The sequence below is a fragment of the Doryrhamphus excisus genome, chromosome 14 (genome assembly GCF_030265055.1).
Source record: "Doryrhamphus excisus isolate RoL2022-K1 chromosome 14, RoL_Dexc_1.0, whole genome shotgun sequence".
Lineage (NCBI taxonomy): Eukaryota > Metazoa > Chordata > Actinopteri > Syngnathiformes > Syngnathidae > Doryrhamphus > Doryrhamphus excisus.
The window spans coordinates 18,358,028-18,383,570 of NC_080479.1; the positions used below are offsets into that span (position 1 = coordinate 18,358,028).

The following is a 25,543-nucleotide window of genomic DNA, read 5'->3' on the forward strand; positions in this document are numbered from 1 at the left end:
CAAAAAACAAATCAAAACACAGCTGTTTAAGCTAACTTCCGTCATTTGTACAGTACTTCCTGTGTGTATCATCAGTGTAACTTTACTGATATCGAGTGACCAGTATAGAATACAACACATGTTCTGAATGTCTTTTGCATTTTATTAAATTTAGCCATTTTATGCTTAAAAATGCAAATGCTTATGGGTAAAATATACATAACGTGCTCAAATATACATGTTTTTGTACTAATAATAGGTTGTAGTGCTAGGTGACCGGAACATAATTCATCCCGGAATAATTAATAGGGGAGTGGTTGCCACCCGAAGGGGTGGCCGTGAGGGAAAGGGGGGTTTCGCTTCCTGTTATGGTTGCAAGGTGTGCGGTTATTTTTTATTATTATATATTTTATTACATATTATATATTTATATGTATTATATTACATATATTTATTATATATTTATATTATATATTTATTACAAACTTCAGGTGTGCGGTTATGTCTCACGTAGCGAGACTGAAATCACAAAAGTGGCCACTGTATTATCAACACATTTTCGTGACTTCCTGCTGAACACCAGAGGGCGCCACATACACACAGAAACCCCCAACATTCATTCCAACACAATTTAGCTCAGCAGTTATTTGGCAGTTATTTCAGCGCTATTACCGTCCTCAATCATTAGAATTAAATCATTCAAAAACATAAACAGGAAATAATGGACAACCACAAGGCAAAATGTTGCTTCCTTTTGTGTTTTTTATTGTGTTTTGACAGTACAAAGTCGCAGATAGATGATTTGCAAAATGGCCAGCGCAGTTCTGACACGGTTGTCTCTATTTACAAGTCATGCAAAGCCCAAATACAAACAGGACACAGCCAGAAGCACACACTTTTCTCACAAACACACAAAAACATACTGTATGCACACTATATATTTCCAGTTCCTCACTGCACTTTCAGGTGTGGAGAACTAATCCAGTGTCGGGATGCCAAGATCACATAAATGAGCGTTACGTTGTTATTTACACGTTCGGAGAGGTGATGGGACTGGGGGCCTTTCACAGGAAAGCACTGGGGTTGGCTCGGGGGTCCTTCTGATTCCTGTAGCGATATGTCAGCCACACGCCCAAAATCTGACAACAAAGATGGTCACACACACAGGAACTCATTCATTTATTCATTTTCTACCGCGGGGGGTGCTGGAGCCTATCCCAGCTGACTTCGAGCGAGAGGCGGGGTACACCCTGGACTGGTGGCCAGCCAATCACAGGGCACATATAGACAAACAACCATTCACACTCACATGCTCCTAGCTGTGAGGTCCGCGTGCTAACCACTCGACCGCCGTGCAGCCCCACCCAGTAACTAGCTAACAATGTTATTATTATGCCTTTATCCTGAGTTTATTCTTATTGTCTATTTTTTCCAAATATTACAATTATTCTTTTTGTTTTTGTCAAAAAATATTATATATAATATTATATGAAATAAATAAAATATTTCAACTTTATGCTACTTACATGATGTTATTTTTCCTTATAAATTTTTCCAAATATTACAATTATTCCTTTTGTTTTGGTCCAAAAAAATACATATAATATTATATTAAATAAATAAAATCAATAAAATATTTCAACTTTATTCTACTTACATTGTGTTATTTTTCCTTATAATTTTTTCCAAATTTTACAATTATTCCTTTTGTTTTTGTCAGAAAAAAATTATATATAATATTATATGAAATAAATAAAATAAATAAAATATTTCAACTTTATGCTACTTACATGATGTAATTTTTCCTTATATATTTTTTCCAAACATTACAATTATCCCTGTTGTTTTTGTCAAAAAAATTATATATAATATTATATGAAATAAATCAAACAAATAAAATATTTCAACTTTATGCTACTTACATGATGTTATTTTTCCTTATATTTTTTTCCAAATATTACAATTATTCCTTTTGTTTTTGTCAAAAAATATTATATATAATATTATATAAAATAAATAAAATATTTCAACTTTATGCTACTTACATGATGTTATTTTTCCTTATAATATTACATTATTTCTTTTTCTTGTTAGATTACAACTTTTTTTCTCTCAATATTAATTTATTAATTTATTCTTGCAAAAATACTGCTGATTGCTCCATTTGCGCAAATTTTTTTTTTGTCTTTTTTACCTTTCTGGTGAAATATTTTTAGAATTGGAAAGCCCTGATTTATACTGTACATATTTATATGCATTTTTATTAGATTTTACATGTATAACTATAAAAATATCTTATCTGATAACATTTTTGGCCTCCTGGAACGGATTCATTGGATTTACATGAGTTCTTAGGGGAAAAGTGGATTTGGTTAGAGTACGCTTTGGATAGAGTGGAACGTATTAACGACGCTAACCAAGGTTCTGTTGTAATAAGCATCAATAATATTTGGGCAGCATCATTCCAGCATGAAAAAAAGTCCCCTGCAGATTAGTGTAATATCCAATAATATTTGTCATTAACAGTGGATTTTTATGATATTAAAAATGCGATACGACATGTTGGTGTTAGCCAAGGCTCACCTCAGTGAAGCTGAAAAAGAGTCCCGTGCCTCCAACAAAACGCAACACTTCATCAGCGTGTTCCTGGATCTTATCAGCGCATGGCAAACACGAGTGATTGGGAAAGCAGGCCTGGGGGGTGGGGGGGGGGGGGGGGGGAGACAGGAACTTAGCCGGTACAGGTGCAAAACTGGTCTTCACCTTATTTTGACATCATGCTGATAAACGACGGGCAAAGCAAACGTACGGCATCACATGTGGCGTTCAGGTCCACCTGCCTGAAGCCACAGCAGTTCAGGCTCTTCTCAACGTCTTTCTGGGTGCTGCGGGAGTTATTCCAGCCAACCTCCAGCAGATGGTCCTGGGGGCAAACGACAGGGAGGGGTCCACAACCGTTCCACAAACCTCAAGACATGGATTACTGTACTAAACCACTCTGAAATCGAGCGTTCAGAGCCATTCCTAACTTCTTCCAGGGCTCCAATCTGAAACTTTGGTGTGGTTTAACACGAGTTTACAACATTCTAACTACATTTATAGGCCAGAAAAGCTTATAATTTTTTATTATTTTTTGTAAACAAAGCAATATCAAATTTAAAAACTGACCACTCAATTAGAAGCATCATTTCTTAAAATGTCTACTACTATTATAACTATTATTTAAGACTGACAAAAATAACACGTTAATGTAAAGGTGTGGGGGGAAAAACAAAAAAACCAAAGGTGTTTTAATTTAATCTTCCTATAATTGTTGGTTGAAAGGAGGGCACTTTCGTTGCTCGGTGCAGTTGCACAGTGTCGCCACTTGGGGGCGTTGCGGCCTGGTTGTTGGGAAGGCCACACACAGCCGTGAAGAAGAAATAAATACACTTCCGCGTTGGAGAGACGACCGACTGTTCCCGCTCTTTCATGTGTTTCAGGTTGGTGAAAAAGAAGTGTTTTTAAGTACACGACGATATGTAGTATAGTCATGTATTGTGACTTTTGATGCCTCTGTAATGTATATTAGTTGTTTATGTGAGAAAAGAAAGTCTGTGTATATATATGTGTATATATTCGCTAATGCTAACAGGCCTAGCGGTGAGAAACGAAGCCTGGCCGTGCTAGCCTTTAGCAGCCATTTTAGGTGCAAGTGAATTGGATGGGTGAAGGAACAAAATGGATGTATATTTCAAACTATATATATATACTGTTCCCGCTCTTTCATGTGTTTCAGGTTGGTGAAAAAGAAGTGTTTTTAAGTACACCGCGATATGTAGTATAGTCATGTATTGTGACTTTTGATGCCTCTGTAATGTATATTAGTTGTTTATGTGAGAAAAGAAAGTCTGTGTATATATACATGTGTATATATTCGCTAATGCTAACAGGGCTAGCGGTGAGAAATGAAGCCTGGCCGTGCTAGCCTTTAGCAGCCATTTTAGGTGCAAGTGAATTAGATGGGTGAAGGAACAAAATGGATGTATATTTCAAACTATATATATATACTGTTCCCGCTCTTTCATGTATTTCAGGTTGGTGAAAATGAAGTGGTTTTTAAGTACACCACGATATGTAGTATAGTCATATAGAGTGACTTTTGATGCCTCTGTAATGTATATTAGTTGTTTATGTGAGAAAAGAAAGTCTGTGTATATACATGTGTATATATTCGCTAATGCTAACAGGCCTAGCGGTGAGAAACGAAGCCTGGCCGGTGCTAGCCTTTAGCAGCCATTTTAGGGGCAAGTGAATTAGATGGGTGAAAGAACAAAATGGATGTATATTTCAAACTATATATATATATACTGTTCCCGCTCTTTCATGTGTTTCAGGTTGGTGAAAAAGAAGTGTTTTTAAGTACACCGCAATATGTAGTATAGTCATGTATTGTGACTTTTGATGCCTCTGTAATGTATATTAGTTGTTTATGTGAGAAAAGAAAGTCTGTGTATATATATGTGTATATATTCGCTAATGCTAACAGGCCTAGCGGTGAGAACCGAAGCCTGGCCGTGCTAGCCTTTAGCAGCCATTTTAGGTGCTAGTGAATTAGATGGGTGAAGGAACAAAATGGATGTATATTTCAAACTATATATATGTATATATACTTTTCCCGCTCTTTCATGTGTTTCAGTTCGAGAACATTTGGCAGTGAGCAGTAAAATTAAAACTGTATTTCCCCAAGTCTAGTTTAGGGAGGTAACATTAGCAGTGCTAACTAATTAATTTAATGAATTATGTGAGGAGTGGGCAAACTTTTTGACTCACGGGCCGCGTTTAGTTAGCAAAATTGTCCGATTTAACACACACACACGCACTATTTCATGCTTATAATTCTAACAGTCCGCATTAAATTATTTGTCTAATTTTATCTGTAAAAGTGTTACACTATTAGCTGTATGTTCTCATGTGCCTTTTTTAAAGGAGCACTTAAAACGTCAGACCACATCAAACTACGAAATTGCATTTTACAGTTTTTTTCTGAATAAATTTTTTTTTCTTACAATACTTGTAAGTCATGTTGCCAGTTTGTATGTTAAAAGTTGAAATACTTAGAAAGCAACTTGGGAGGGGCCGGATTCAAACGCTTGGTGGGCCGCATGTGGCTCCCGGGCCGTAGTTTGCCCACCCCTGAATTACCTTAACATTTGTAGCGTAATTCACGCATGCACATCACGTGAAGCCATAATGACAGACGGTAGGTCAGGAGGTGCGTTCACTGACCCTTCGCAAATCACAATAATGTCTTTGTGATGCGCGCATGTGTGGTCTAAGTAAACAGAAGGAAAAACAGTTAAAGGGGGCCAATTATGCTCATTTGTTTTGAGTTGTGGACTCCTATAGAGCAGCTACACGCAATAACGTGCACAGAAAGCTGTCTCGATCTTCCAGAATCTGCACCTATTCCAGCTATATTTCCTTGGATTTGTGCTACTCGCCAAAATGGTCTGTTTTAATTTATTCCACCCTCCGGGCACGCCCACTCCACTGTGATTGGTCACAAGCCCAAAGTGCTTCCGAACCCCACTTTCTAATATAGTGGGTATAGGAGTTGATAATTAACGAATAAAGTCTTTGGAGCGCTAATTAAGAAATGCTTAGGAGCTGCGGGCAGCTCATGGTCGACTGGCCTGGTTTACAGCCACGGCCATATAAGGAAGTCCCCTCCTTTGTGATGTCACAAAAGGGGCAGTTTTACCACGCCTTTGGAAACGAAGCGTTTTGAGACATCCTTAACTTCTTGCTAATTCGTCAACTCACCTGTTGCTCCTTGTTGATGGCCAGACAGGCACTGGAGACGGAGAACTGCACGATGAACACCATGAAGAGGATGATCATGTACTGACATTCACAGTCAAGGGTAACAGTAACACCCTGCTGGCGGATTTGGTAATGCTAATGGTTTCATTTCATTTCATCATGTATCAGATTACAATTGAATGCATCACATAACCAAGGATACGAAGAACAGGAGGACCTGGTGGTGCTTCATTGCACCAACGAGGCCGGCCAGAGCCACAAAGAAGAGGAAGACGCCCACTCCCACGACGCCGCCTACCACTTGGAAACTGGAGACCAGGCCAAACCACTTGCCCCATGCTGCTATCCCGATCATCAGCAGACTCACCATCTGAGGGACAGAAGGACATCATGTGTGTCATCTTCTTCATCCAGTACCGTCTTCTCAAGGTTATTTCACACATCGCATTAAACACGGCCCACACTGGAACATGAAAGCTTTAGTATTTCAACTGCGTGCTGCTAAAATGAAATTATTTGTCCTCATAATATTACCAATTTATTATTATCATAAATCTCCTTTTTTCTTGTTGTTATTGTTATTTTTGCTTAATTTTTTTGTCATCTTTTTGTACATCTTTTTTCATTTCTGCTTTATTTCATTTCTATATTTATTTTCATTTCATATATCTATAATTGACCTTATTCCCTCAATATTTTGACCCTTTAGTTTATTACATTTTATTTTCCAAAAATTACAAATTTATTTTGATTTAAAAATGATATTATTTGATATTTTATTATTACAAGAACAGCAAAAAAAAAGCAAAAATCTGAAGTCATTTTAAAATAATGTCATTTTAGTAGCACAATGTAGAAATTCTAAAGAAACAGAGGTATTCGTTTTGTAAATGTGATGAAAAACAAACAAAACAGCAAATAGAAAAAGTAATTTCTGTAAAATTATGTTGCAAAAAAAGTTATAATGTTAAGAGAATAAAGTAAAAATATTATGTCAATAAAGCCATAGTTCCGAGAAAAAAATTGACAACAAGAAAATGTAAATAGTTGAGGGAAAAAATAATTTTACAAGATTAAAATTAAAATATTCTGAGAAAAAAGTTGCAATTTAGGAGAATAAACTTGTGATATTATAATGAAAAACAATGTTATTTTAGTAGCATAGAGTTAAAATACTCATGAAAAAAGTTATTCATTTTAGATTTTAATTTTTTAAATAATATGCTATACTATACTGTATGTATCTATATAGCGTAAATATCTGTTCATATAATATATTACTTAAAGGGCACCTATTAGCATGCTTTTCCCACTTTTTTGACCTATAAAGTAGTTAGAATGTTGTATTCTGGTGTTAATCCATGCCAAAGTTTCACATAATTCGGTTTTTGCATTTGGAAGTGATCCCTGAAAGAACTTTGGGATGGCTCAAAACGCTCGGTTTCGGAAGGCGTGGTAAAACTGCCCTTTTGTGATGTCACAGAGGAGCAGATTTCCTTATATGGGCGTGACTGTAAGCCAGATAAGCTATCTGTTTACATTGTTTGCAATGGCTCGTAAAAAGTGTTTCTTTGGATGCAAGGGAACGCCACGTTTGTTTACAATTCCTAAAGACGCCGCCAACTGTCAAGGGCATTTCACACTAGACTGTTTAGTGAACATGGGCCACTATGCAGCTGGACTAGCCCACAAACTTGCTGAAGCCTGACTCCTTTCCAACGCTACTTGGTCATGTGGAGGAGTCATAGAGCAAGCAGTAAGTAACAGTTTATCAATGTCCTAAATGTCTCTGTTTTGTCATGGAGCAAAAGCGCTTGTCTGTGTAGCATTATAGAGTGTGCATACAGGAAGTGGGGTAGCTAATAGCCTTTTTCCCTTTTTTTTGTCCTGTCCAGCCATTGGGGCAGATAGTATTGTTGATCTAAATGCCCTTACATGCTAAACAGATGTGCTCTGCCAGGTGTAAGCTACACCTTTCGTTTTACAGTAAACCTCGGATATATCGGATTCAATTGTTCCCACTGGAATTGTCCGATATAAGCGAAATCCGTTATATGCGTATACCGGAAAATTTAATCCGTTATAAAAAGGCACTTCCTTGACTATGTTTCCAATGTACCTGGACGCGCAGGCAACGCTGCAAACGCTGCAAATTACGTCGTATAGCGGCCTGTCACGATTCGGCGAATCGGAGCGCCACGATGCGGCCATCCGATATATGCCAGGGAAATTTAATGGAAATGCATTGGAACGGGACTGGAGATTTTGTCCCAAATAGGCGAAATCCGTTATAAAAAATCCGATATATGCAATGAATTTTTATTGGAAATGCATTACAGAAAAATCGGTTCTTTTTTATCTGTCCGTTGTGAGCGAATTTCCGATATATCCGAGGTTTACTGTATTTCTTTTTATTTGCCGTTATTTTATGTTTTTGTTATGCAAGTTTGGAGCGGCTGGACCGGGGCAAGAAGGTACACAGAAAAGAAGAAGAAAAAAAAAACAGGGGGATGGTGGGGGCAGTAAAGAGAGAGACAAAAAGTATTTTTAGTGTTAGTGCAGACCTGCCAACATGTACACATTTATCTTACTCAGCATGCAACGTAAGCTTCACTGCTCTCCATTTTGTTGTTGTTGTCCCGGTTTCAGTTTCAAGTTCAGATGTACCACAAAAACATGAGCTTTTGTTTTATTTTTCAAACTTTAGCAAGAGCACACGGCGGTTAGCTTCTTTTTCCACTTGAATCCCACACTTACATAGTATTATTGACACCAGTCCCTATTTGCGCGTCGGTGCTCTCCAGGTGAGGCGTCTGCACCTTGCACGCTCAACGTCCACATCTCAAGTCATAATGGAGCTTTGAACCCGCGGAGACAACAGATAAGGCCGACTCATGCGGCTGTTTATCTCCCTGCTTGTGCTCAACGTTTTCCCGGCTCCTCGGGAAGCTGTTGTTCAGGCCTCACACAAGGCAACTCCCTTGGATGAGATTCCAGACACTGATGAGGAAGCAGGACATCCTCTCAGGACATGGATTTTTATTTCTAAGAGAGGGTGTGGGGGGGGGGGGGGTGCTTGTCATCACAAGCTGAGCATCTGACAACGTCCCACGGTGAATAATTGATTGAGCATGAGTGTGACGTTTCCACTCTCCCAGTGCAGAAAAACAACAGCTCAGAATAGTAATAACAATAATAATAATAATAGTACACGCATCCATATGTTATAGCGTGCCGCGTTGATACTCACAATGTAAAGGATGTTGAGCGCACACAAGGAGTGTTTGGAGCAGGTGAATCCAGCGCAAGCCATCTTGGCCGATCGATGAACAGGAAGGAACGGCAGGAATAGCAAGTTGTCGCCCAGATGACGTCCACGACATCCAACGGGAATTCAGTAGCAAGGGACGGCCACCCAGCACCGACTCCAGCCGACTGACTAACCGCCACGGCCCGCTCTAGCGTAGCGTCAACGTCCGAGAAGAACACGGTGGAACACGGAAGTTGTACCGCGGGTTTTAAAAATAAAAGCATTTTCGTAGGCAAACATCCAGTCTATATAATAGTAATCATTCTCAATAACGTAATACTAACACATTATACACAGTATGAAATATTTAGTTAGCAAGATTAATCTTTTCGGCTATATATTTTTATAAAGTTCATACGGCATTCCTACGGTTTACGACATTCTAAATTAAGAGGATGTTCCCGAAAGATACAGTAAACCGTGCTTTTATTTTGAAGGCCACACTTTACCGGCTTACAGGATGTGTGAAGCCGATCGTTGCCGAACGGAGCGGAAGCTACACGCTAACATTAGGTATTTATTCTCATAATATTTGGATTTTATTTACAAGATATTCTCACTTTTAAACTTTGTTTCGTTTATTATATTCTATAATAATATTCTATGCCACTTAAATGACATTCCAGTTTATTCTCGTAATATTGGGATTTTTTTTATATTTAGATTTAATTCCCTTAAAATGAAATGTTATTTCAACCTTCTTCTTGTAGATTTTCTTCGACTAATTATGTCTTTATTCCCATAATATTTGACGTTACTCATATAATATCTTTTTCTGCAACCGATTTTTTCAAATATTCCAACTTTATTTCTTGTTTTTTTTTTTTCTCATTTCAACTTTAATATAAAGCCTATCCCAGCTGACTTCGGACGAAAGGCGGGGTACACCCTGGCCTGGTCGTATTGCCATCATACTTTATTTCCATCATTTCATAACTAAACCAGTTTTCCAAAACGTACATATAATATTTGCTTTTTTTTGTCACAATATTACACCTTTTAAAAAAAATAAAAATTATCATTAAAGAGACTCTGTGCTTTGGGAAACATGGCAAACAAAAACATTCATCCATCCAAATTAACTTGAAATACCATAGAATATAAAAAGGAAGATAGCTGATGAAGATAGCTCAATAGCTGATGCTGACGGCGTCTCCAGAGGAACCTGTGTGTGGTCCTCAGGCTGACAGCTCCGACTGGAGGAGTTTCTTGGCCTTCTCCATGTTGCTGATCACTGGAGGAGAGAAATGGTATTCATTGCTTCTGCTGCAAACCTGACGTGATACTGCAGTGGTGTCGTGGGGTGTCGGCTTACAAAGGTCGAGGTCTTGTGGTTCGTAGGCATACAGTCGGTTGCTATATTGACCAGTAATGTCATTCCTCACTGTCGTGGATGGGTCTGAGAAAGAAAGAAAGTATCACAAGTCAATTTCTTTGCATGTTTGTCACACTCAAATGTTTTTGGATCGTCAAACAAATTTAACATTTGTCAATGACAAAGTAACTCAATACAAAATGCTGATTTTTTATTAGTTTTTTGTATTATTAAGAGTGAAAAACAATCCAAACCTACATGGCCCTGTGTGGAAAAGTGTCATTGACTAATATTTACATTTGTTTGATGTTCTGAAACATTTAAGTAAAGTAAGAAATCAGCAGGCTGCACGGCGGTCGAGTGGTTAGCGCGCAGACTAACCACTCAGCTAGGAGACCTGAGTTCAATCCCACCCTCGGCCATTTCTGTGTGGCGTTTGCATGTTCTCCCCGTGCATGCGTGGGTTTTCTACGGGTCTGGCCATCAGACTGCTGAATGCCAAATAAGCCCCTCTACCTTTACTTACATTATTATTATTTATTTAAATTATTTAAATTATTTGGGCAATTTACTGTTCACGCTGCACTTTACATTATGTTGTTCATATTTGGTGTCTATTCTATCTATTTATTCTCCACATTATTATTATTATTTATTATTACTTATCTTCTTTTGTGTCTGTTATTATATGGGAGCCAGGCAACAACATTTCGTTGGCAATTTCACTACTGTGTTTTTGTGCAATGACAATAAAGGGAGTCTATCTATCTACTCCGGTTTCCTCCCACATTCCAAAAACATGCTAGGTTAATTAGCCACTCCAAATTGTCCATAGGTATGAATGTGAGTGTGAATGGTTCATTCATTCATTCATTTTCTACCGCTTTTCCTCACGAGGGTCGTGGGGGGTGCTGGAGCCTATCCCAGCTTTGGAGTCACCAATTAACCTAGCATGTTTTTGGAATGTGGGAGGAAACCGGAGTACCCGGAAAAAACCCACGCATGCACAGGGAGAACATGCAAACTCCACACAGAGATGGCCGAGGGTGGAATTGAACTCGGGTCCCCGAGTTTTTAAATTAAATGAATTAGTTACTGTGTTACATATCCAATCTAAAAAACTACATATCATACATATATTATTGTATATATTAAAATATTTGATTATAAACACAAAATAGGTTTGAAAATATAATGCATATTTATTTTATTGTTCAGCTCTTACCAACAAAAATGATTCTGGGAACGTAATGTCCATCCGGAGAGAGGTGTTCGTCCGTGGTTTCATACTGTGGAGGAACAACAACAACAACAAAACATTTTAGTTTTTACACTTGGATTTGATAATTGGCAATTTTATATGATTATGTTCCAAGATCAAGATGAGAATAGTGTGACGTACCATCAGGTTGATCACAATAAAGTCCTCATCCAAGATTCTTTGGATGTTATCGTTCTCTGCAAAGACTTTCTTGAACGCTGTCAGGAAAAAGACTTGTGTCAATCATGTGACAGACGAAAGAGAACACAGGGGCCGACTGTGAAGCGTGACATTTACCCAGGCAGTGTGGACTGTCTTCCAGGTGAAAGATCACCATCAAGGGCTTGTTTCTAAAAGCATCCATCAGTCAGGCAAAAACTTGATCAAAACTTCATCATTTTAGTCCTCACCTTGACCGAGCCCAGTAGAGACCTTCTTCGTAAGTCTGAGCCCAGATCAGCTGGTCACCCCAACCTCTGGACAGAGTCTGAGGGATCCTATTGCCCGACTTTGGGATGTATAACGTACAAGACCCGGCCACGAGCACCAGCAGTAGTGACAGCGATGCTTTCATCATCTTTGCTCCGCTTCCTGGGAGACATGGACAAAGAATGTTAGCACTCGGGGACTCGCCGCCAACAATGACATCTCAAATTGGGCTTGCGGGGGCGGGGGCATGCAAGAATCAGATCAATGTACGCCACTTCCTACTTTATTAGTCACTGTATTTTTATTATTGTATCGACTATTTGGGGTAATGGGAGTGTAAAGTTGACTATAGGGGTGTTATTTCATTTCTAGAGGGCTCTAATCTTACGCGTATTTGGAAGGTGGTAAAATATACATTATATTAAAAAATATATTCAAAATATATATAAATAAATATATTCTAAACTTATAATAAATTAGCAAATATTTCTACTTAATGGGACATTTTTAAATAAATTAATGGATCAGATCAATGTACGCCACTTCCTACGTTATTAGTCACTGTACATAGTATTGTATATAGTATTGACGTAGTATTGTATCTACTATTTGGGGTAACAGGAGTGTAAATGTGACTATAGGGGTGTTATTTAATTTCTAGAGGTCTCTAATGTTGATAAGCATATTTGGAAGGTGGTAAAAAAATATTCCATTTATAAATAAGCAATCCCACTTGGGTCTTAAACACATGAACCGCCATGAACAAGGGATCACTGTACATTTAATAGAGATTATGATTCTGTACACAAATACATGAATAAATAATTCTGTATAATAAAAAAGGAATAAAAGAGGTTACAATAGAACAAAAAAAAATGTCATCGTGAATACATATTGAACGCAGACCTTATCTCCTCTTACCTGTTCCTGGATGATCCTGTGAGAATGGAGGTGGTTCGTTGTTCCTGGATGTGTTCTTTCTCTCTCAACTGTCGGGTCCTTAAATACTCATCCGTCTCAGGTCCCGCCCTCTTTACACCCTCCCTGTACACCAATGCTGGCAGCCCCACCTTGTTGGAATACAATTAGCATTTAAGTACTGCGTGACTAATCGTTTGGTGCATTGTTGTCTGCATTAGGCGTATCAACAATGCTTTAGACTACACTTGGAATGGCTTTGATTAGTCAGGAACCTTTTTTTCATAATAAACTATAATAATATGTATATTTTTTATGATTCTTTAATGCAAATTACACCACATTTTAAAAATGATACAATGAAAATTTGCCTTTAATTGATTTTTTAAAAGTCCGATTAAGTAGAAATGTTTGCTAATTCATTACATGCATTGGTTGAAAAGTTTAGAATACATTTATTTATACATATTTTATGATTATTAGAAATAATAACACAATACTATAATAATGAATAACATAATGACAGTATATTAAAAATGATATGTGTATATTAGAAATAGTATTTACTGAAAGGTAATCCATCATCCGCTTTTATATTTTACTGAAATGTCAAAAACCAAATGAAATACATATTATTTATAACATTTATATAGTATTTGGGAAGTATTTAGTCATTTACTACAAATCAAAATGCCACAAAACAACTAAATAATGAATTATTCATTCATTCATTTTCTACCGCTTATTTCCTCACAAGGGTCGCTGACGGTGCTGGAGCCTATCCCAGTTGTCTTCGGGCGAGAGGCGGGGTACACCCTGGACTGGTGGCCAGCCAATACGTTCCGTTCTGTTCCGTCAGTACCAAAAGAGTCCATTTCAGAAACACCTTCCCCAAGTAAGGTCTTTGCTGGGTTTGTGTTTTGGTCAAACTTTGACATCAAGGTCACGACCCTTTGTGTAGGCTTGCTCCCAAACCAGACACCACCATGCCAAGGCTTTAAGTCTGTACAGACGTGCTGGTAATGTAGGTCACCCAACTGGTTCTGGAGGAGGAACATTTCTTGTTGAGCAGCAAGTCCTCAGTGGACCCGCTTGCCAAAGAGACGCCAAACAACGTCTCCTCGAAAAAGACCACCTTGGTGGGGTCCTCCTCTCATAATTGTGCGGGGGTGGAGAGTGGTTGAAGCGGGGGCCAGTATTAAACAAATCGGGAAAATAATTGACTTGCTACGTTATTACTGAAATCCTACAAAACCAAAAACCACTAACACGATGGGTCAAATGTGCTCGGACAAACCTTGATGGCCATAGTTCTTGTATGATACAGGAATATAAATGTTAAATGTTGAAATATTATTCCTATGGCTGACATACTAAAATATTTTTCCCTTAAATTATCAAGAGCCTTGAAGTGAACACGTGTCTAATAACCCGACCTTTGACACCTCCTCCATTTTGGGTTAGTTCATTCATTCATTTTATACCGCTTATCCTCACAATGGTGGCAAGGGGGCGCTGGAGCCTATCCCAGCTGTCTTCAGGCGAGAGGCCTGAAGACCGTTCCGTTCTGTTCCATCAGTACCAAAATAGTCTGTTTCACTAACACCTTCCCGAGTAAGGACTTTGCTGGGTTTGTGTTTTGTCAAACTTTGACATCAAGGTCATGACCCTTGATGCTTGCTCCCAAACCAGACACCACCATGCCAAGGCTTTATGTCTGTACAGACATGGTAATGTAGGTCACCCGACTGGTTCTGGATTAGGAACATTTCTTGTTGATCAGCATTGTAAGTCCTCAGTCGACCCGCTTGACAAAGGGACGCCAAACAATGATTCGTAGCCAAACTGCGTCATGAGGGCTTTGACACCTCCTCCATCTTGGCTTAGTTATGCTTTCAAATCTTTTGATTGTCAATAACTGATGTGCTGAACATGAAATGAGCTACCATGGTGAATAAGCCCTTGGATGAACACTGGAGAGTAACAGACTGCAAATATAGTCATTGAACCTACCACCTCATCATGTTTCATATATTTTTGAATATTAAAACCACGATCGATTGAAGCCGGGAAATGCATCGAACAAAATTCCTTTAACTTTATCAGTTATGGAAACAGAAACATTCATCACCGATAACACAAAGCTAGGATGTTATGCTAGCATACATTGACCTCAAATGAATTGGTTTTAGCATCTTGACTGCACAAAAAGTATGGACGAGCTCACAGCTAGGAGACCAGGGTTCAATTCCACCCTCGGCCATCTCTGTGTGGAGTTTGCATGTTCTCCCCTGTGCATGCGTGGGTTTTCACATCCGGGTACTCCGGTTTCCTCCCACATTCCAAAAACATGCTAGGTTAATTAGCCACTCCAAATTGTCCATAGGTATGAATGTGAGTGTGAATGGTTGTTTGTCTATATGTGCCCTGCGATTGGCTGGGATGTACCCCATATATACACATACATATACCGAATACATATACACACATTTATTTCTCCATTTCACGTCAATGTTTGTTCCAGCTTGTGGCTACACAGTTACTGTGCTTCAACCAAACTACGGTGGAGGCCAAGGGTCAAACAGGAGGAGTGCACGTTCATCATGCCCATTAAAGGGAACTTCCGACAGCCCTAATATATATATGTATACAAATATATATATATATGTATGTACGTATATAAGTGGTCTTTGGAGATGTCTGTTTGGTACAAGATGAGGACTATGTGGATGTTTTGCTGTCAAATGGACCTGGTGTCATGATCTGCACTTGTTTTGTTCTGCTGCCCCCTGTTGTCTCTGTTGTGTCCTGCAGAGGACTCCTGCCTTGCTCTCTGGTCTGCACACTTGGGTTTTGCTCCTGACGTTTTTGTACCTTGTATGTTTGCTGCCTACTGTCTTCGTACTCTTTTGTTGGTACTTTTAGCTTCTCTGTGATCTTCCGTCACTGGCGTCTTCTGTGAGCACCCGTTACTAGTAAATACCTTTTTACTACTTTTACCTTGGTCTCTGCTCCGGGGTCCAAAACACCTGGCACGAGTGCCACCCAGTGTAACACTTGATGAAAAAATGAAAAGGGATTAATTAAGACTTTAGGACAGGGGTGGGCAAAATATGGCCCAAGGGCCATATTCGGCTCACCAGGTGTTTGAATCCGGCCCGCCAGTTGCTTTTTTAAGTATTTCAATTTTAACATAAATGCTGACATGATTTGCAAGTCGGATGTCTTATTCAGTAAAAAAAAAAAAAAATGTAAAATTGTATTTGTAGTTTGATGTGGTCTGATGTTTAAAGTGCTCCGGAAAAAAGGGACATATAGAAAATATTTACATATTTACAACATATAGCTAATAGTATGACATTTTTACAAATAAAATTTGACAAATAATTCAAGGTGGACTGTTAGAATTATATGTGTAAAATAGTGTGTGTGTTAAATATATATTCTGGCCCCCCCGGACAGTTTTGTTAACCCAATAGTCCAAAAGTTTGCCCACCCCTGCTTTAGGAGAACAAATTCTGTGGGCGTGCAGACACAAAAATAAACAAAATCAGTCAAAAATCATCCATCCATCCATGTAATTCTTGCTTTTTTTCTCGTAATATTAAACAAAAAAATAATAATTACAAAAATAAATTTTTTCATTTAAGAGATTCTGTGCTTTGGGGTTTGTCATCTTTTATTTGGCACATAGGAAACAAAAACAACATCCATCCAAATTGACTTGAAAGACCAAAAAATGTAAGAAGGAAGATATCCAGTGCTCAATAGCTCATGGTGACGGCGTCTCCAGAGGAACCTGTGTGTGGTCCTCACAGCTCACAGCTCCGACTTGAGGAGTTTCTTGGCCTTCTGCATGTTGCTGATCACTGATAGAGGAGAGAAATGGGATTCATTGCTTCTGCTGCAAACCTGACGTGATACTGCAGTGGTGTCGTGGGGTGTCGGCTTACAGAGTTTGAGGTCTTCTGGTTCGTAGGCATACATTCGGTTGTTATAGCGACCGGTAATGTCAGCCCTCACTGTCATGGATGGGTCTGAGAGAAAGAAAGAAAGTATCACAAGTCATTTTTTTTTTTTGCATGTTTGTCACACTCAAATGTTTCAGATCATCAAACAAATTTAACATTGATGATAATAGAACTCAACACAAAATGCAAATGAAACTTTTTATGATAAAAATCCAAACCTACAAGTACCCTGTGTGGAAAAGTGATAACTTAATTGATACAGTAAACCTCGGATATATCGGAAATTCGCTCACAACGGACAGATAAAAAAAGAACCAATTTTTCTGTAATGCATTTCCAATAAAAATTCATTGCATTTATCGGATTTTTTATAACGGATTTCGCCTATTTCGGACAAAATCTCCAGTCACCCGTTCCAATGCATTTCCATTAAATTTCCCTCGCATATATCGTATGGCCGCATCGTGGCGCTCCGATTCGCCGAATCGTGACAGGCCGCTATACGACGTCATTTGCAGCGTTTGCAGCGTTGCCTGCGCGTCCAGGTACATTGGAAACATAGTCATGGAAGTGCCTTTTTATAACGGATAAAATCCCATTTACGCATATATATCGGATATAAATCCGATATATGCGTAAAACGGACATTTTCCGGTATACGCATATAACGGATTTCGCTTATATCGGACAAAACCAGTGGGAACAATTGAATCCGATATATCCGAGGTTTACTGTATTAATTGAGATCTATCAGTGTGGAAAAGGTTATAAAGTCATTTCTAAAGCTTTGGGACTTTAGCTAACCACAGTGAGAGCTTATCCACAAATGGTGAAAACATGGAAAAGTGGTGAACCTTCCCAGGAGTGTCCGGGCTTATCCAAGAGGTCACAAAAGACCCTCGTGAGGATAAGCGGTAGAAAATGAATGAATGAAATGAATTAGTTACTTGTTATTTTTGGCAGCCCTAAAAACATTTCCAAAATAAAAGATAAATATCATACGTATATTATTGTAGTATATATTAAAACTGTGAACATAAATGTGATACATACTTATTTTTTTCAAAATCTTACTGGGTGTTGTATACAGCTCTTACCAACAAAAATGATCCTGGGAACGTACTGTCCATCCGGAGAGAGGTGTTTGTCCGTGGTTTCATACTGTGGAGGAACAACAACAACAACATTTTAGTTTTTACACTTGGATTTGATAATTGTCTGCCAAAGGGGGGTGGAGTGGGGGGGCAAAAAATACTTATTCCTCCCCCTTCTGTCATTGTTTGCATGCTATCCTCATTGAAACATGAAACCCTACAAATGTTTGGGTGGTTTCCGTTAAAGCAGACACTGTTTTTTCATCTGTGTGATTTGGATTTTGAAGATCGGATCACATTTGATGGTGATTTTATGCAGAAATGTGAGAAATTCCAAAAAGTTCAGATACTTTTTCAAACCACTCTATGTTGTATAAAACATTGTAAACATTATTATTAATCAATAATAGTGTCATATACTGTATGCATTGTGTGTTAAGACTTAAGGGACAGATGAGAATAGTGTGACGTACCACCAGGTTGAGCACAACAAAGTCCTCATCCAAGATTCTTTGGATGTTATCGTTGTCTGCAAAGACTTTCTTGAGCGCTGTCAGGAAAAAGACTTGTGTCAATCATGTGACAGACGAAAGAGGCAGGAGGCTGTGACATTTACCCAGGCAGTGTGGACAGTCTTCCAGGTGAAATAGCACCATCAAGGGCTTGTTTCTAAAAGCATCCATCAGTCAGGCAAAGACTTGATCAAAACTTCATCATTTTAGTCCTCACCTTGACCGAGCCCAGTAGAGACCTTCCTCGTAAGTCTGAGCCCAGATCAGCTGGTCACCCCAACCTCTGGACAGAGTCTGAGGGACCCTTTTCCCCGACTTTGGGATGTATTTGCCAAACGTACAAGACCCGGCCACGAGCACCAGCAGTAGTGACAGCGATGCTTTCATCATCTTTGCTCCGCTTCCTGGGAGACATGGACAAAGAATGTTAGCACTCGGGGACTCGCCGCCAACAATGACATCTCAAATTGGGCTTGCGGGGGCGGGGGCATGCCAGAATCAGATCAATGTACGCCGCTTCCTACTTTATTAGTCACTGTATTTTTATTATTGTATCTACTATTTGGGGTAATGGGAGTGTAAAGTTGACTATAGGGGTGTTATTTCATTTCTAGAGGGCTCTAATGTTACGCGTATTTGGAAGGTGGTAAAATATACATTATATTAAAAAAATATATTCAAAATATATATAAATAAATATATTCTAAACTTATAATAAATTAGCAAATATTTCTACTTAATGGGACATTTTTAAATAAATTAATGGCAACTTTTTGTAGCATTTTTAAAATGTGGTTTAATTTGCATTAAAATTATTAAAAATATACATTCATTCATTTTCTACCTCTTATCCTCACGAGGGTCGTGGGGGTGCTGGAGCCTATCCCAGCTGTCCTCGGACGAGAGGCGGTGTACACCCTGGACTGGTGGCCAGCCAATCACAGGGCACCTATAGACAAACAACCATTCACACTCACATTCATACCTATGGACAATTTGGAGTGGCTAATTAACCTAGCATGTTTTTGGAATGTGGGAGGAAACCGGAGTACCCGGAGAAAAACCACACACGGGTGGGCTTGAACTCGGGTCTCCTAGCTGTGAGGTCTGCGCGCTTAACCACTCGACCACCGTGCAGCCGGTAAAATATTCCATTTATAAATAAGCACTTGGGTCTTAAACAAGGGATCACTGTACATTTAAGAGATTATGATTGTGTACAAAAAATACATTCATAAATAATTCTGTATAATAAAAATGAATACAGAGGTCATAATAGAATTAAATATTATTATAATTTGGCAGCACGGTGGTCTAGGGGTTAGCGCACAGACCTCACAGCTAGGAGACCAGGGTTCAATCCCACCCTCGGGCATCTCTGTGTGGAGTTTGCATGTTCTCCCCGTGCATGCATGGGTTTTCTCCGGGTACTCCGGTTTCCTCCCACATTCCAAAAACATGCTAGGTTAATTAGCCACTCCAAATTGTCCATAGGTATGAATGTGAGTGTGAATGGTTGTTTGTCTATATGTGCCCTGTGATTGGCTGGCGACCAGTCTAGGGTGTACCCCGCCTTACGCCCGAAGACAGCTGGGATAGGCTCCAGCACCCCCCGCGACCCTCGTGAGGAAAAGCGGTAGAAAATGAATGAATGAATGAATTATTATAATTTTTCATTATGAATACATATTTTGTTTAAATTTTTTACTGCAACCTGACTCTGTAACAATCTACTCTCATTTTATCAACTGATAATTCATGTTGAATATTGAATATTCCAATTTGGAGGCCGACATCGAGACGGGTAACACAGTGTGCATGAAGGCAGACCTTATCTCCTCTTACCTGTTCCTGGATGATCCTGTGAGAATGGAGGTGGCTCCTTGTTCCAGGATGTGTTCTTTCTCTCTCACCTGTCGGGTATTTAAATACTCATCCGTCTCAAGTCCCGCCCTCTTTACACCCTCCCTGTACACCAATGCTGGCTGCTCCACCTTGTTGGAATACAATTAGCATTTAAGTACTGCATGACTGATGGTTTGGTGCATTGTTGTCTGCATCAAACGTATCAACAATGCCTTAGGCTACACTTAAAAAAATACAGGAATGGCTTTGATTAGTCAGGAATATTTTTTGTCATAATAAACTATAATAATACATATTTTTAAATAATTTTTTATGCTAATTAAACCACATTTTAAAAATGATACAATAAAAATAGCCTTTAATTGATTTTTTAAAAGCCCGATTAAGTAGAAATATTTGCTAATTCATTGGTTGAAAAGTTTAGAATACATTTTTGTTATACGTATTTTATGATTATTAGAAATAATAACACAATACTATAATAATGAATAACATAATGACAGTATATTAAAATTATATATGTATATTAGAAATAGTATTCACTGAAAGGTAATATTAGGGTATATTAAAGGTATATTTTTTATGATTTATATGCAAATTAAACCACATTTTAAAAATGATTTATATGTCCCATTAGGTAGAAATATTTATAAGTTTAGAATATATTTATTTATAAATATTTTATGATTATTAGACATAATAATAAAATCACATAATAATGAATAACACAATGACAGTATATATAAATGATATGTAAATACTATACATATTATTTACTGAAAGGTAATACACTTAGTATAACATTTATATAGTATTTGGGAACTATTTATTTATTCAGTTTCAATTGTGGATCAAACTATTTGGTAAAAACAAAGAATCCATGATGTCTACATATGAAAATGCCACTAAAAAACAAAATTATGAATTATTTTTGGGGGGAAAAGGGGGATATGACAAAGTAATATAAAGAACTTCTTAGCATATCTTTACAAAATCATTTAAATTTTGCTGAAATGAAGTCGGCAGAACGTGTACTGAGAACTTTCCTTTGCCCATCCTGCTCATCCGATGTCATCACTGCGTGTTGGCACAGCTACAGCGTCAATATTTGAACAAGAAGGCAGGGTCAAAGGCCACTCCTATTCCCACTTCACATTCACCAGCTGCACTCAACCCCGCCCGAAAAAACACGGATGTGACTGACACACGTAACACCCGTCTGTTGGTCGGTGAGGTTGGAATAGGATGCAAGTACCTGCTTGGACAGCAACGGAACTCTCCAGTTCATTCATTCAGTAAAGATGGAAGGGACCAACAGGGATAGGACACGTACTCGATTCCTGAGACGGCCTCCATAGATTCCTTTTGGCTTATTTTTCAGCCACGAAAATCAGACATTGCTCCCAAACCAGACATCACCATACCAAGGCTTTAACTCTATTAATCTATAGGCAATCTATAGGTCACCGAAGTCCTTCTTTAGGAGGAACATTACTTGTTAAGTTGCTCTGTAACGCCAAAAAAAAGTCAACTACATACGCAAGTATTTGACTTTGTAGCCAAACTGCGCCTTGACACAATACTATAATAATGAATAACATAATGGGCGGCACGGCGGTCGAGTAGTTAGCACGCAGACCTCACAGCTAGGAGACCAGGGTTCAATTCCACCCTCGGCCATCTCTGTGTGGAGTTTGCATGTTCTCCCCGTGCATGTGTGGGTTTTCTCCGGGTACTCCGGTTTCCTCCCACATTCCAAAAACATGCTAGGTTAATTAGCCACTCCAAATTGTCCATAGGTATGAATGTGAGTGTGAATGGTTGTTTGTCTATATGTGCCCTGTGATTGGCTGGCGAGCAGTCCAGGGTGTACACCGCCTCTCGTCCGAGGACAGCTGGGATAGGCTCCAGCACCCCCGCGACCCTTGTGAGGATAAGAGGTCGAAAATGAATGAATGGAAGAATATGTATATTTTTTATAATTTTAATGCAAATTAAACCACATTTTAAAAATGAAAAAAATTGCCATTAATTTATTTAAAAATGTCCCATTAAGTAGAAATATTTGCTAATTTATTATAAGTTTAGAATATATTTATTTATATATATTTTGAATGTGAGGGTGTACCCCGCCTCACGCCCGAAGACTGCTGGGATAGGCTCCAGCACCCCCGCGACCCTCGTGAGGAAAAGCGGTAGAAAATGAATGAATGAATAACATAATGACAGTATATTAAAATGATATATGTATGTATATTAGAAATAGTATTCACTGAAAGGTAATATTAGGGTATATTTAAGGTATATTTTTCATGATTAATATGCAAATCAAACCACGTTTTAAAAATGATTTTAAAATTGCCATTAATTGATTTTAAAATGAAATATTTGCTAATTTATTATAAGTTTAGCAATATTTTTTTAGGCTACACTTAAAAAAATACAGGAATGGCTTTGATTAGTCAGGAACCTTTTTTTCTAATAAACTATAATAATATGTATATTTTTAACGATTTTTATGCAAATTAAACCACATTTTAAAAATAATACAATAAAAATTGCCTTTAATTTTTTAAAAGCCCGATTAAGTAGAAATGTTTGCTAATTCATTACAAGCATTGGTTGAAAAGTTTAGCATACATTTATTTATACATATTTTATGATTATTAGAAATAATAACACAATACTATAATAATGAATAACATAATGACAGTATATTAAAATGATATATGTATATTAGAAATAGTATTCACTGAAAGGTAATATTAGGGTATATTTAAGGTAGATTTTTAATGATTTATATGCAAATCAAACCACGTTTTAAAAATGATTTAAAAATTGCCGTTAATTGATTTTAAAATGAAATATTTGCTAATTTATTATAAGTTTAGAATATATTTTTATAAATAAATAATATAATAAATTATAATAAAATATAATATTAATATAATATATAAATATATATTATTAATATAATATAATATTATAATAAATTAGAAATAATAATAAAATATAATAATGAATAACACAATGACAGTATATATAAATGATATGTGAATACTATAAATATGATTTACTGAAAGGTAATACACTTTTATATTTGACTGAAATGTCAAAAAAAACCCAAATGAAACATTTAGATAGTACAACATTTATGTAGTATTTGGGAACTATTTATTTATTCATTTCAATTGTGGATCAAACTATTTGGTTAAAAACAAAGAATCTGATGATGTCTACATATAAAAATGCCACTAAAAAAACTAAATAATGAATTATTTTAGGGGGGAAAAGGTGGATATGACAAAGCTGAGATGCAGTTTTTTTCTTGAAATATAAAGAACTTCTTAGCATATCTTTACAAAATCATTTAAATTTTGAATAACACAATGACAGTATATATAAATGATATGTGAATACTATAAATATTATTTACTGAAAGGTAATACACTTTTATATTTGACTGAAATGTCAAAAAAAAACAAATGAAACATTTAGATCAGGGGTCTCAAACTCAATTTAGCTGGGGGCCACTGGAGCTGGGGTCTGGGCAAGGCTGGGCCGCATCCAAAAGGAAAACCTGATGCCATGTCACCGAACTGCTTCTTTAGGAGGAACATTACTAGTTGAGTTGCTCTGTAACGGAAAAAAAAAGTCAACTACATACGCAAGTATTTGACTTTGTAGCCAAACTGCGCCTTGAGGGCTCGACTCAACTGTCAAAAACATTTAAAAGGTTCTCCAGCTGGAGCCTTGCTTGTCGGGAACTAGTGAACTGATCCGGGAAACCCAAGATTAGTACTCACAAAGTACTCACAAATATAATACGATAAAAGCCAGAAAGTAACGGGACAAGTTTGAGGGACATTTGTGTGTGATTAGTAAAGCTGTGAGCGGAGCTTAAGTTGTCAGATGGATGGTTGACCTCAAGTGTGTGCAGTGGAGTGTAAGTGCTGGTCAGGATGTGCTACAAAGAAAGAACAGCAGGTGGCAGCAAAGTGACAACACACAGATCATGACAGTATCCCCCCTTTTTTTCTTTGTAAAAGACTTTTCTATTCCTTAAATGGGTCGAATATGGTCCCGCATCTTGACACACAGGCAATGGGCAATGGGATCCTCTGACTCTGGTCCGGTGACATTAGTTTGGGGTCTAACTTTTGACTTTTTGGTTTTTTTTGGCAGGCCAAAAATCTGTTTTGCCGTAGAATGCATCCACGCCATATTTCCTATATGGGGAACTTTTTTGTCCACATGAGAGGATGTCTTTAAAGCAGGGGTCTCAAACTCAATTTACCTGGGGGCCCACTGGAGCTAGGGTCTGGGCAAAGGCTGGGCCGCATCAGGTTTTCCAAAAAAAAAACGCATTTATTAAAAACAGAAAAATATACAAACTTTTTCAGTGCTTTGGTTCCGATTTTCTATATAAAAGCTCTGATAAAACATTCCACTGTTCTCAAATATCTTAATTTTTATTTTTCTACACAAAATAAGATGAAAAATAACTAAATCAAAAATAAAGAAAATCAATCAATCAGTAATAAATATATATAATAATAATAAAACGGCAAATAATAAAAACTTAAGAAACCACATATAGTTGGTGGGTAGACAAATTATTTTTTTCACATTAAAATGAACAAAGCATTATTAGAGCCCTGTAGACATGACAAAACACGACTATAGTCCCATTTATACTTTTTTTATTTACAACATATTGCGCAACTGCAGGGTCTTGAGACACATGCTAACTCGCAAACTAGAGAGCTAGCGACCTAAACGGTAGCCTCCAAGTTATTTCCTTTAAACTTAAATAGCCAAAAACTTACCACTTCCACACGGATAGGGAGGATAACTATTAACAGTTATTTAACCTTTAACATGAACATTAATCAAACAAAATACTTTTTTCTGGGTACATGATACCATACAGCATCTATATCAAACATTAAAATTTCATATCAAGGCGGGGGCCTCAAACTAGTGTCCTGCGGGCCACATTTGGCCCGCGGGCCGCGTGTTTGAGACCCCTGCTTTAAAGTTAACCATGTGAACTACATACATGTAGAAATCATCTTAGTCC

The 25,543-nt window shown here is 37.7% G+C and overlaps 4 protein-coding genes across 9 annotated transcripts in view; 1 reads left to right on the top strand and 3 right to left on the bottom strand.

Moving 5' to 3' along the window:
* Nucleotides 1-721: 721 nt before the first annotated feature.
* Nucleotides 722-9,271, bottom strand: LOC131101478 (tetraspanin-13-like). The gene is made up of 6 exons (XM_058046690.1): nt 9,035-9,271; nt 5,987-6,154; nt 5,785-5,865; nt 2,789-2,902; nt 2,563-2,673; nt 722-1,118 (listed from the first exon to the last, which is right to left on the bottom strand). Exons 1-6 carry the CDS (start codon nt 9,095-9,097, stop codon nt 1,044-1,046), a joined length of 612 nt encoding a protein of 203 aa, XP_057902673.1. The 5' UTR covers nt 9,098-9,271; the 3' UTR covers nt 722-1,043.
* LOC131101477 (ankyrin repeat and IBR domain-containing protein 1-like) overlaps nt 3,420-25,543 on the top strand; it is a 39,999-nt gene continuing 17,875 nt past the window's right edge. For 2 of the 6 annotated variants that reach the window (XM_058046680.1, XM_058046687.1), the window contains exons 1-3: nt 3,421-3,461; nt 5,809-5,862; nt 5,953-6,213. The gene's annotated coding sequence lies outside the window, so the exon portion shown is untranslated. Of the gene's footprint in view, nt 3,462-3,541; nt 3,758-4,336; nt 4,356-4,393; nt 5,863-5,952; nt 6,214-25,543 lie in introns of those variants that run through there. The other 4 variants (XM_058046682.1, XM_058046685.1, XM_058046684.1 and 1 more) reach the window with 4 other exon arrangements.
* LOC131101479 (anterior gradient protein 2 homolog) lies at nt 9,993-13,106 on the bottom strand. The gene is made up of 7 exons (XM_058046691.1): nt 13,021-13,106; nt 12,081-12,261; nt 11,968-12,020; nt 11,812-11,888; nt 11,635-11,698; nt 10,410-10,493; nt 9,993-10,328 (listed from the first exon to the last, which is right to left on the bottom strand). The coding sequence occupies exons 2-7, from the start codon at nt 12,245-12,247 to the stop codon at nt 10,273-10,275; spliced, it is 501 nt and encodes a 166-aa protein (XP_057902674.1). The 5' UTR covers nt 12,248-12,261; nt 13,021-13,106; the 3' UTR covers nt 9,993-10,272.
* LOC131101481 (anterior gradient protein 2 homolog) lies at nt 16,665-20,524 on the bottom strand. Its single transcript, XM_058046692.1, has 7 exons — nt 20,440-20,524; nt 18,812-18,998; nt 18,699-18,751; nt 18,556-18,632; nt 18,086-18,149; nt 16,971-17,054; nt 16,665-16,886 (listed from the first exon to the last, which is right to left on the bottom strand). The coding sequence occupies exons 2-7, from the start codon at nt 18,982-18,984 to the stop codon at nt 16,837-16,839; spliced, it is 501 nt and encodes a 166-aa protein (XP_057902675.1). The 5' UTR covers nt 18,985-18,998; nt 20,440-20,524; the 3' UTR covers nt 16,665-16,836.